At 37.3% G+C, this 12,651-nt stretch overlaps 1 protein-coding gene across 1 annotated transcript in view; it reads right to left on the bottom strand.

Moving 5' to 3' along the window:
- Positions 1-12,651, bottom strand: part of KATNIP (katanin interacting protein) — a gene marked incomplete at both ends in the record, with an annotated part of 53,272 nt that overhangs the window by 28,667 nt on the left and 11,954 nt on the right. Inside the window, 6 exons of the mRNA XM_079542663.1 lie at positions 827-1,703; positions 4,819-4,956; positions 7,835-8,038; positions 9,857-9,971; positions 10,414-10,526; positions 11,722-11,885. Coding sequence (XP_079398789.1) covers positions 827-1,703; positions 4,819-4,956; positions 7,835-8,038; positions 9,857-9,971; positions 10,414-10,526; positions 11,722-11,885 — 1,611 coding nt within the window. The remainder of the gene's footprint in view (positions 1-826; positions 1,704-4,818; positions 4,957-7,834; positions 8,039-9,856; positions 9,972-10,413; positions 10,527-11,721; positions 11,886-12,651) is intronic.

Raw genomic sequence — 12,651 nt, 5'->3', positions numbered from 1 at the left:
TTCACTCAGTACCTTGAGGTCACGCTCTTCCTCATCACTTTGCAGACTTTCATTTAAATCGGTGAACATCTGCAGTCTGCCAGACTGCCAATTTTCAGAATATCAAGACTGTACATTTGGTCCTTCATCTTCTCCAAATAATTTTTAAAGCACTAACCCAAAGTGCAAATTTTTCAGAAAATGAGCATTTCGTGTTCAGTGTATAACAAGGTGAGAGGCTGAGCATCGCTGAGTACAAATGAGAAAAACTGAATACTGCAAATAACACAACTAAAATCCCACTGTTTATACACCCAGAAATGACCAGTGAGTAAAAAAGCTGATCTTTCTTCTCCACTCAGTGCTGGTGATGCCAAAGTGGAAGCACTGCATGCAGTTTCAAGCAAACTTAATGAAATAAATCCATAGCAGGGCCACAAAGATGATTAAGGGACCAAAGCACCTCTCCTATGAGAGTATGCTGGGAGAGCTGGGAATCTTCAGCCCAGAGGAAACTCGGGGGCATTTTATTGATGTGTCTAAATACCTGGTGGGAGTGAATGAACGTGATAGAGCCAGGTTCTCTTCAGCGACAGAACATGAGGCAATGGACACAAATTAAAAACCATGAAACTCAATGTTAGAACAGGAAAGTGCCTTTACAGTGAGGGTAGTCAAACACTGAACCACCAACACAGTTCTGGATAATCTGTTTCAGTTCACTATTCAAGCAAGGGATTTGATAAGACGATGTCAAGAAGCATCTGCCAACCAAAGTGATTTTGTGCTTCTGCAAAATGAGAAAAATATCAGCCCTTACACTAAGGTTGCTACTATGAGCTCTTACCTTTGAGTACTGAATCATTTCTAAGGTTTATGGTGTTTAATCCCTGCTTTCTTACACTTCTCCTTCCACTTGTTGGGTACTCTGAGGTGCAGCCATGCTTGTTAGAAAGTTGCTCTGAAATATCCAAGCCAACATCACTGTCCTTTCTGGTCAGCATTTGCGATCTCACATCTCCATTTGCATTTCTACTACTCAATCTTCCCAGCTCATTTCTGGGACATTTGGCATCTTCATTAGTCAGATCAGGGAAACTCTTTGTGATTACATCCAAGTGTGTTTGAAATTTCAAGTCTGAACAATGTTCTGAAGCAAGCCAGGGAGGCTTCTGCTTACCAGAACTATCTTGAGGATTCTCTTTTTGTTGGGAGGATGAGTGTAACCAAGAAGGAATTGCACCTGCAGAATCAGACAGTTTTCTTCCTGTTAGCTTTTCCATTTGCCCACTCAAAGGAAGTTCATCATCAGACTGATCATGGTCAATAACTTCTACCACACTTTCTTTCGTATCTTTTATACCAGCGTGAGATGGTAACACTTCTAGATCCTCCTCTAAGCCGGATAAGTTTTCCTTAGTCAAGCTGACTGAGTTCACCTTATCCTCAAGATGATTTTCTTCTGGCAGAGATTTCAAGCTTACTGATGTATGGTTTGTCTGTAAGCATTCAAAACACAGGTCCACTTCCTCACCCTTCACTGCAGTTTCATTTACTTCTTTATCTTCATTTGAAGAACATGTTATACCTTGCTTGCATTCTATAAGATCAATTGTAGTGCCACGGTCTGCAGTGAAATCTCCACAGGCTCTTTCCAATTCACCATCAAATACAAGTCTCTCATCAACATATAACTTCACCTTCTTTGCCCCAACATCAAGGTCCTGGAAAAATAAAGGTATGGAGATTTCAAATAAGCTGTTCAAATATTAGATATCACTGTTCTGAAACTGTGACCAAGAGATGAAAGCAATAAAAAGCTCGTATCAGTAACATGCCTATAACCACCTCTCAAATGAAAAGCTCAAATAAGTGAAAACTACTGTGGGATATTTAAGAATGTATTTAAAAAGATCAACCATGCTGCTAGACACTACTACGAATCATTCTGGCTGACATCTAGGAAATAAACACATTTAAAAAGTTTAAAGACACCTAGATTAAATATAATTATTTTTGATCAGGATGTAATTCCTGAGGTGGATAGATTTTGCTTCAACATCTTTAAGAACCACCACTTATTTCACATCTATACTACAGGGTGAATAGTTACCCACATTAAAGCCACCAAAGACTTATAGAAATGCAAGGCTGGAAAGGATATTAAAATTCTCTTAAGTTAGCACTTAAGGAAGTAAAATAACCAATACCTTTGCAAATAAATCTGTTTTTAATAGTTTTCAAATAAGACAACTCTATGCCTTCATAGCCTATTTAAACACTTAACTAGCCTTATAAATAAAAGGCCTTTATGTCAGATACAGCTCTGCCACTCAGTAAATCTCCATGTGATTGTTTTCTGTGGCACCCATTAAAAATCTTATTTTATTATTCACTTGAAGTTGGAATTAATATTCTCTCTGTTCTCCCTTTCTGAGCTTCGAGTTGCTTAGTGATCAGATGTGAAGGGAAAGGTTGACAGAACGCTTAGGTTTCCCCAGTACTGATGCAAAAGTCTATAACCTCCTTGTGCTGGAAGAGAAGTCCATTATTAATAAGTAATTTAATGAAAAAGCCACCCTGCAAACACCAAAGACTTCATCTGAGGAAGCCTTTTTTCCTTCCAGAACTACTAGAATGACAGTGTCTCCTAACTAGCAAGTAGATATGATCAGAGAGAAAAATAAGAGATTTGGTGAAAATAGTTTTAAGATTCTTTTTAGCATTCCTTCCCAGCTTGCATCTTCAGCCCTCACAGGGTGCCTCTGCTGGGGTAGTGCTTTCCCAATGAAGCAACAGGGAGGGTATTCCTGGATGCAGCAGTAACATTTGTGCATGAAGGACAGAGCTTAAAACTTGAGGCTTTTCTGTGAATTACACCCGGACAGAGAACATTGCCTCTGCCTGACTTTTCAAAGTAAAAAAGGAAAAGAAGGAGCAATAGGAAATAAATCAAAAATTATAAACTTAACTCTACTGGAACAAAGCTCCAGATTAGGCAAGAACTGTAAAACTGGACAGGGATGCATTTTCTGTGCAAGGACTTGGGTAAAAAGATCTCCAACTCAGGAGAATGGATATGAAATACAAACAAGCACTTGAAAGGTAAAATGATCCAGCTGGAGAGCAACTAAAATATTCCTGCATTTAAGTATTAATTCCATACACAGATTATGAAGACATACATACCACAGGCACTATGGCAGCTCTCAGGAAAAGAGGTTTAATAGCATAAGGTAAATTTAATTTCAAGGCCACAGCATACATTTATGTAACACCCCAATATTTCAAATAAACTTGGGGAGAAACCTCTAAAAAAAAAAATAAATAAATAAAATGGATTGCCCTTACTTTTGTGCTGCTCCTGCAGATTAAAATTGTCCTTGTTTTCCACAGACTTCAAGGGAAGTAAATGAAGGATGCAAGGTGAAGCATTCCCTGAGACTTTCTTTGGAACGCACTAAATCAATGTCAATGTCATCTGGCTTTTACAGCTTCCTTCAGACATACTCTTTTCTACTTTCCAATTCAAAATCTAAAGCTCAGATATTTTCAACAATACTGGCCTGAATTCTTCTTCCACCCTTTGTTTGAAGAAGTACATGGGCACCTCTCACTTATGTGGCTTTTGAGGGAAGGGTGACTAGAATGAGTACCCAAAAGAAGTACAAAATACAGCTCTAGATTTACATTAGCAGGAATAAAATGTATCTAATCATGCTTTAGTTTTTATTTTATTATTTTTCTCAGACAAAATTTCCTCATGGAAAGTTACGGATTTAGGCAGAACTGCTTGGTATTATTCTTTCACATACAAATGAAACATGTTTAGTCCATGTGTATGACAGGATTGCTACTGAAATCTGTGGGGTATGCTCCTAATGGATTTTACTATTTGTTTTATAGAGGTTTATTAAAAAAATCATTGCCTTGCAACTTGCAAATATGTCCATGCCTATTTCCCATATTACGCTCAATAGGCTCAGTACCAAATTCATACTCTTACCTCCAAAACCAGCAATTCCTTTCACACCCTCTAACTGAAATGGAACATTCTGTGGCCCATGTTTAAATAGAAAAAAGCTATTACAATTCCAGAAAATGAATACATATCATGGTATAGTAAACTTCTTTAAGCTGTTCATTCCACATTTCTGTATGTATAAGTTACCATATATGCTTATATAAGAACACAGATAAGAAGAAAACCAAAGAGATAAAGCCTCTTATTGATAATCCAGAGCAGCAAATCCTCTTTGATCCAGTACCTGGGATTTTTTTCCTCAACGTTGCAGCATACAAACAAGAATAATTTCCATGGCAACATTCAAACACAAACAGGAGACCATCTGCCATCAGATGTCTCTGTAGTAACACTAGATTACTAGTTATTTTATGTACACGTAGTTAGTATACTTTTTAAATAAATAATAAAACCAGAATTGATCAACATTCAGCCTATTTATACCTACATAGGCAAGAAATCAAGGATTTTTTTTCCTATATTGTGATAAAACAACTCCATATGCTGAGCACTAAAATGCACTCACCTTCTCTATTTCTCACCACAGTAAAAGACTACCTGACAGAAGATGCAACTCTTTTATTAGGCTTGCAATACATACATAAATGCTATGAAAATGTTAGCATTACATTTCTACCTCTTACAATCAACAACAGAAGCAGAAATCTACAGTAGACATGGGCCCCCCCGAGCTCTGTATTTTATCAGAAAATATCACCCACTTTTATTTCATACTTCAGAGTGAAGATCAAACTGAGGTTTGTATAGAAAAAGGAGAGCACGCATGCAGAGGAGGTGAGAAAAAGACTACTTACACTAGCTGTTGTGCTGTAATTCCAAATCTTGATCTTGGATACACCAAAGTCATGGGATCGAGTGGGATTGCGGATAACAAAGTAAAGTTGGATGGGCGGATGGAAAGGGCACATCCAAAGGACGCGTTCCTTTGTCGTCTAAAAACACACACAAGCAGAATGTCACCAATACTCTGTCTTCTGAAGCAGGATATTTTGATTAATTTACCACCCCACTGAAAGAAAAATCAATGAGAAAAGTAATAATATAATAAATTCTTCTATATTAAAAGCAAAACCTTAACCTCATCTCCAAACAATAAATCTGACTCTCCTGCTAGTAGGACAGCTCACAACCTGACAATTAGATAAAGGTCAGCTGCTTGCCATCTGCATGCTCACAAATGACAGGCGGTGTGCCATGCTTTGTAACTGCAGGGTCAGTGCAAGCCCAGTTTATTTTAATCAAATTAATCAGCTTTGCAAGCGCTAAAGGGGATCACTGAGCAGAATGGACACTGTCTGATCATTTCACAATTTCTTAAGAGTGCTTATGCTTCTATCTTGCCATCTAACAAGGGAAATCTTATCAATTTTATTTCACCACCTCTATCTTCTGCGGTCTTTACAGACAACTAATTTCACTTGCAGATCTATTCCTTAGAGCTACATTTAGAATTCAAGATAAAATAGAAGCTTTGAACACAGATTTTACAGACAATTGGTTATGGTTGTTATAGACAGTTTAAAGTACCAAGAAAGCTCCGGACATTGCTAAAAAGTGCTGTCTATTTCTGTTTAGAACAAAAAAGTAAAAGTATGTGGCAGCTCACTAAGAGAAAAAAAAGGAATTTTGGTATCAAAATGTTGAACGTTGGTATACTTGATAGCAAACGTTAGCCAACAGCAGAAATAAATGAGGGCAAAACATAAATATGCATGCAAACAACATTTTGGTGATCTGAGATTAGTAGATATATTACAGCTCTTTCTATTTTCAAGGATCCACAGTACATAAATACACTATGTACACAAAATCACTATTTTTCCACATCCTTTCACTTAGTGAGTCTTTCAGATTTTCCCAAAGACAGGAAATAAACGTCCCTATCAGGTAATTCAGATGTATGCCTGGTGATGGTAAGGACAGATCTCTGTCAGTCTATGCAGAGATAATGTGAACAGAACCACTTCTCACAGTGGTTCACCCATTCCAAGTTCTGATGGTTGACAATGTCTCTGTCCCTGGAGCCACTCAAAAAGTCTTAGGAGACAGTTGTTGTTTTGAACATCAGGTTGGGGCATAAACAGCCATACAAGCACCAGAAATGTTTGTTCCTTTCTACATTTAAAGAAAAAAAAAAATTAAAAAGAAGTTTGTTAACAGTGAAGAAGTTAAAGATATTCCTCAAGCCAGCGTGAACCCAATTCTATGATCAGTGTCAAAGCTAGATCACGTCAGTTGAGACATATTTTGAACAGAGATAATGAAAAAAATCATTTCCCAGTGGCTGATAACACGAGTGATCCATCTTCACACCTCTCAAGTCAGGACCTGACAGCCTGAAAAAGCACTAGGTTATCTGGCTGTACTGTTCACACCAAACTCAGAGCTAAAACGGACACTGCATAGACATGTTTGTGCTGCTCTCCAGAAGATCTGTAAAGTTACATGTCTTCCAACTAACAGCAGACATAGAGCCAGACTCATTTGGTCTTGAGTGAGAAGCAGCTATGGAGACGGCTGTTCATCAGTGGAAGTATTATGAATGAACACACTCATGTCAAAGATCTGACATCGGAAATTCAAGACACCTTGATGAATCCCTGTCAAAACTCAGACTGGGGAGGTGTCATGTTCTATCACATCATCATACATGAAGTATCCCTGCTCTGGAGTTACTGTCACTGCAGTTAGCACTGAAAAATATCTATCCCAAAAGTCCTTTGAATCAACAAAGTGAACGTGATACCCTGGAAGTATTCACTACATTTGCACTGGAGCAAATGAAAAAAAGAGCAGGAAACTTTGATTTCTGGTTTTCTGGGAGACTGGCCTCCGAGACACGGCTTTGTGTCATCGCTGGAGCTATGCCCAATTTACAGGGAAGGAAGGGCTGAGCATTAAAGAGAAGTGACACGGTTCAACATTGTGAAGAAACATCTTTCACACATACAGATATTTCTACTGCAGTCCTTTGTTCTTGAGATTCTGAGGTCTGAAAGACCTACACATACACAAATCAGCAGTCACACTAGCTTTCATTAGAATCCTACCTCTGAAGTCCTGAATGCTCTCCATTGAGCGGCCAGAAGACATACAGAGAATCTGCAGCACAACTGAAATCATAGCTGCTTAAAAGGCTCTGTAAATTTGCTAATGCTTCAGGGATTTCATTTGTAATTTGAAGTCCATTGTCTCTAGTATGAAAGAGCACCTCATCTTACAACCTGACATAAGAACAATGAAGTAATTTTCCTCTACCACTCCACAGGTTTCTCTTTATCTTTTGTTGAAGTCAACCTATCTACCCATTCTTCCATGGTCCTTCTCCAGGTAAAAGCAAAACAAGGGAACAGGAGCAAAGAATTTCTGTCTTGAGTTTACTGAAACTTACATTAAACATCTGAAACAAGAAGTTAGCAGTGATGCTCCTATACCTTCAGGTCACAAGAACTAATTAATTTAACAGCAGGCATACTGTAAAAATGTGAAATTCTCTATCCTTAAGGTTGTAATTTTTTTTATTCCAAATTTTATTCCAGTGTAAAAAACGCGTTCCTTCACCCAAGACAATATCAAAGTACTAATACATAAGAATCACAGTTAAATGCATCTGTCTCCAGTTGCTCAGTTAACAAAGTCAAACAAATTAATCAAATTATAAAACATTATAACTGAAAAGCAACATCTTGGACATGAAAACTGGATTTGTTAATTCAAAAATGCAATCATGCAACCAAACAAGAAACTTTGACAGAATATTAAACATTAAAAACAGAAGTTGTCATATCCAGCAATGAACTGTTGTCTTACATTTAAGTTATTGACCAAGCAGCATAAATCCCCTGGGTAGTCAGCATTTCGAATGTCCACATCATGAGGAGACACAAATATCTTTTTGTTGTATAAATCAAAGAACTCCACCTCTCTCAAGCCAATGTTTACTGGATTTCCCCAGTTAGAAAGAAGTTCCACAGTCACATAAATGGCATTGTGTATTTCCACATTTGTCGTTATCTGGACCCAAGTGAAATACAGTATACACATTAGTGACAAAACAATAAAATCTGCAGCAATATACTGTTAAGAATACAATGCTATTGATTCAGAAGAAAAAAGCCCGTAAATTCAGACCTATCTGGATATTTAATCATCCTGCATGCCACCAATTCTACCCCACACCAACTAAAAAACCCAGCGTAAGAGAAGAGAACTTACCACCCCCTCTTAGGTTTCATCCACCCCCTACACTAAGGAGCAGACAGCTTTGTCTTATTCCTTTGTAGCTCTGATGAACAGAGAAAACTATTTTCTGCTTGCAAAAATAATGCGTGAACTGAGATTACAAACTGTACTGTAAAACTTTGGGGTAAGGAGGCAGGAGAGAACCCTACTGTTGCACAGCTTTTGATTCATATTTTTCCGAACATTCCTCATTAAACACTTTTGGGGGCGATTCAATATCTGATAATTTTTTTTTTTTAATCATCATTTGTACTGCAGACTGTAAATATTAAGATACATCAGCCAAATTGTTCCATCTTAAATTTAAAACATTCAAACCAACATGCAGGTTTTGGTAAGCCAGTACAAGCTGATACTTGATGTTTTGGCTCCCACAGCACATGAGAGCCCGAAGGGCAGAAACGCCACACAACTTTTACATCTCTTTGCCAATAAGCAGTCCAAGAGAATCAGACCAACAGAAAACAAGTGGGGAGGGAATTTATTTACGTAAGGTCTCTCAGAGATCAACTTTTGCTAAACATCTGGGCTTTCTTGCATGTCAGATCATTCACCTTGATGATTAATAATGGATCTTTACCCCTACTAACAAAGAAGAATCTGTTTTAATATGAAAATTTTTAGGTCTGTTAAAAGCATGAATTAACAGAGACCACTAAACTAGAACAGGGCTTCAACCAAGACAGCACCCAATGCTGACATTTTAAAAAGAGGTACATCAGATTGCTATGGTTAATCAATCCAAGACATATTAGAGCTCAAGTAATCTGATAAACATTAGCATGCTCTCATGAAGAACTGAGACATTTCTGAAGTACTAGCTGCTTTGATACTATTGAATAAGAAAATAAATAGCTTAGGAAAACTTCTAGAGCAGCAAATATGCCAAAGAAACAGCTTCCTTTGACCACTAAGAATGAAAGCTAACAAGTGAATTAAGTGATTTAGATAAACCCAATACACTGGTTACATGGGTTTCTGCAAGAGCTTTATGAAATGGACCCCCTTACAAATATCACATATCTAAGGCCCTTTGTATGGATGTGAATTTTTCAAGAGCTTTATGAAATAGACCCCCTTACAAATATCACATATCTGAGGCCCTTTGTATGGATGTGAATTTTTCATTACTTTCACCACATTTACCAGAGGAACACAAAAATTACGTTGCAAAATCATCAAAAGAGGAAGTCAGCAACATATCCAACACTGATAGGCAGTTCTTGAGAGTAGAAATCGCTGGGTAAGTAAGAGGAGAACTTCAATGGTACATTCCCAAGGTCCTATTACTGCAGAAAAGGTAATAACTAGTAGTTGTATAGAAGAGAATGTAATACAGAAACAGCTGTAGCAGTAATTATGGACTAACGAGGTTCCCTTATGTTCTCCTTCTTCAAAGACTACAGGAATTAAACAATCCAAAGAACCTACCAACAAGACAGAGACTTGCTTTCCTACACTTTCAAGAGGGCTGTAATCTGTGAGGGTGATAAATTCTCTTACCCTGCCACAGGGTAATGCTGATCATTCAGTGCATTTGTACTTCAGTAGTACTTGGAAGCATCAATTACAGTGCACATATATACAGACCTTCTCTGTTAAAACACAATTTGCTTCTGATTTTTCATCAGATAGGAGTACGTCATTATCACAGGTAGAACTGCTCTCAGTCTCCTGAAGAAATTCCAGAAGTTTCTCCTGTTGTCTGAAACACATGTTCTTTTGTATATTATTTCCCTTTAATTCTCGCATTTTTAAGAAATAATTTTGTTGGTGTGAAAGTGAACAGATGACAGAATAAACCCATACACCCACAGAATAACTTAAGTACCCCATATTGAACAACAGCTGTCACAGCATCCCACACCTGATAAACACGATCTGGTTAAAAGACCAGGCTCCACTTCTCTGCTAGATATGAAACAGTTTGAGAAATAATTCAAAATAATATGAACAGAGGCAATACATAGCTAATATAAACTATTGGCAGTTCCCTGATTAACAGCCACTGGTCCAAGGCTAGAGTCTTCTCCATGTTTTTGCCAATACTTGCCCTTAGGCATCTAAAGGCCATCAGATGAAGTGGTGCTCAGTATGGAAAAATATCCCCTGAGAAAGGAAATCAGTCTTAGAGGAAATATGGATACCTGTTTCCAAAAGGACAGGTGCTCTCTACATCTTTTGTGACAGCAGTCTTTGCCTGGTTTTTTTCTGAAGGTTCAACCATTGCAGAGAGAACAGATGGAACAGAAAATTTCTTCTATGTAAGAAAAAGACATGTTTCATTCACATTGTTCTTTATATACCAGTGAGTATCAGTCTGTACCTTCAGAATAATGAGTTCATGCTAATTTCTGGGCTCTGCTAACCTTAGTTAATCTGTAACTCTATACACAGAGTTAAAGCACATTCAGCAGAGGTGGTCTTGATTTGCCTCAATTTCTGATCAAAACTTAATGCTGGCTCAGAGGTAATGATGGCTACATATTCAAAACAGCAATACCTCACTATCTCAGGGAGCATCATTTCAGATTAGAACTGTAAACAGTCTTGGAAACTCTCAGAACTCAGCTAGCTCCAAGAAGATATAGAATCATAGAATATTCCAAGATGGAATGGACAAATAAGGATCAACAAGTCCAACTCCTGTCACAAAGGACTGCCACCCCCCCAAGAAAAAAACCACAACAGACCATAATAAGATCATTATGTATATACACCTCTTTTTTTCTTCCTAATGAAATGGGGATTAAACAAATTTTGAATCTATGAACACCATGCCAAACAGTTCTGCAAACTTAACAACTTAAGACTGAATTTCTTCATGTACTGTATTCCTGTTAAAAGGATAGAATTATTATGCCCAGTGTTTAGCAAGGACTGTCTGCACAAATCTCCTGTTTCTTTTACTTAAGAGGGAATAACGGCCTGACCTAAAGAGAGTAAATTTTTGCTTATTGCCTTGTTTATTAAGTAAGTTTTTAATTGCTTTTAAACATGCTAATTGGAGATAAGAGATAATACACACACTGCACATGCTGAGTATGTATTATTAACAAAAGAATATGCTCTTATTAATGAGCTTTGCAAGAAGGTAGGAAATATTGGCAAGGAAATTACATATCTTGTTTAAAAAGCTTTCAGAATGAAAATGGTTCAAATGGGCCTACAGCTGTGCACTTGGCTGTGTGGACATATCATGTGAGTGAGCTATCAGATCAGTGATCCCTGAAACCAACAGAAGGCTGTGGGATGATATCCAAGGAACCAGACTTAAAAAACAAATGAACATACACACATACACCCCCATGGAAGTAATACAAATCCAATTACAATTGAAATATCACTGTTTATTCTTACACAATTGTAAAACTGTGTAAGAATTAACTATTATAATTTGTGTTTAAGGAAAATGTCTTTTCTCCTTCTTGATTAAGCACTTTTTTTTGCCATACCTTTTGAGGGTTTGTGGAAACTGACTGGCTTTGCAAATCTCTCTGCAAGGCTTCATTTTCAATTTGCATAGCTTTAACCACAGCTGAAACGGAGAGTTCAGAGTCCTTTTCACACTCATTCTTTCTAGCTGCTGAAAGTGGTCTTTCTGGTCGACTTAATGGTCCTGCCATGAAAAAGGACAAAGGAATATCCATTTGTACGGACAAACAAGTACGGAATATTTCAACAGCATACATCTGAAACATCCAATCCTGTTACTAGCATAGGGCTACATTAATGAATCAGTAACCAACTAAAGCAAGGCTAAATTGCTCTAATTTGTTTTTACGTTAGGATTCCAGGTCACATCTACCCTTAACAAGAGCTGAAACTGTATGACAAGAGAAGCGAAACTGTAAAATGAGAAATGGGATGTTTATGCTTTAAAAATGTAGTTACTTTGTTGAGATATTTAATGGGAATGCTTCACAACAGTTAATTGAAATAGAAGAATATGATTTCAGCACACCAACATTTCTCAATGCAACTTCAGTATTCAGCTATTCTGGAGGAATCCCAAGATACTTCTGGTAAAAATCAAGAGAGTCAGACATTGCTACTTGCAACATAAAGTAAGTGACCTTATGAAGTTCTTCCCAAACGTGACAGAAAAACAGAAACATCACAGACTGGAAAAAAAAATTTAAAGGAGAGGAGACTTAAAAAAAAAAAAATCTAAAAGCATCAACTTTGGTGGTGGAAAAGTTCCGTTCCTTTCTTGCTATAAATGCATTGCGTTCAAAACTTTCAACTAAGCATGAATTCCAGATCTTAAAACACATTTCTGCTAATATCATACAGAATAGATATCCAGCAGAGAAGCAGAAAATAGAGCAAACACAAGGATCAAAAAGTGAGGAGAAAGTCTTAAGGTATAGAAGAAAAAAAAG

Source organism: Tetrao urogallus (assembly GCF_951394365.1).
Source record: "Tetrao urogallus genome assembly, chromosome: 15".
Lineage (NCBI taxonomy): Eukaryota > Metazoa > Chordata > Aves > Galliformes > Phasianidae > Tetrao > Tetrao urogallus.
The sequence above is the reverse complement of the archived record's forward strand: the minus strand, read 5'-3'. Positions and strand labels throughout refer to the sequence as shown.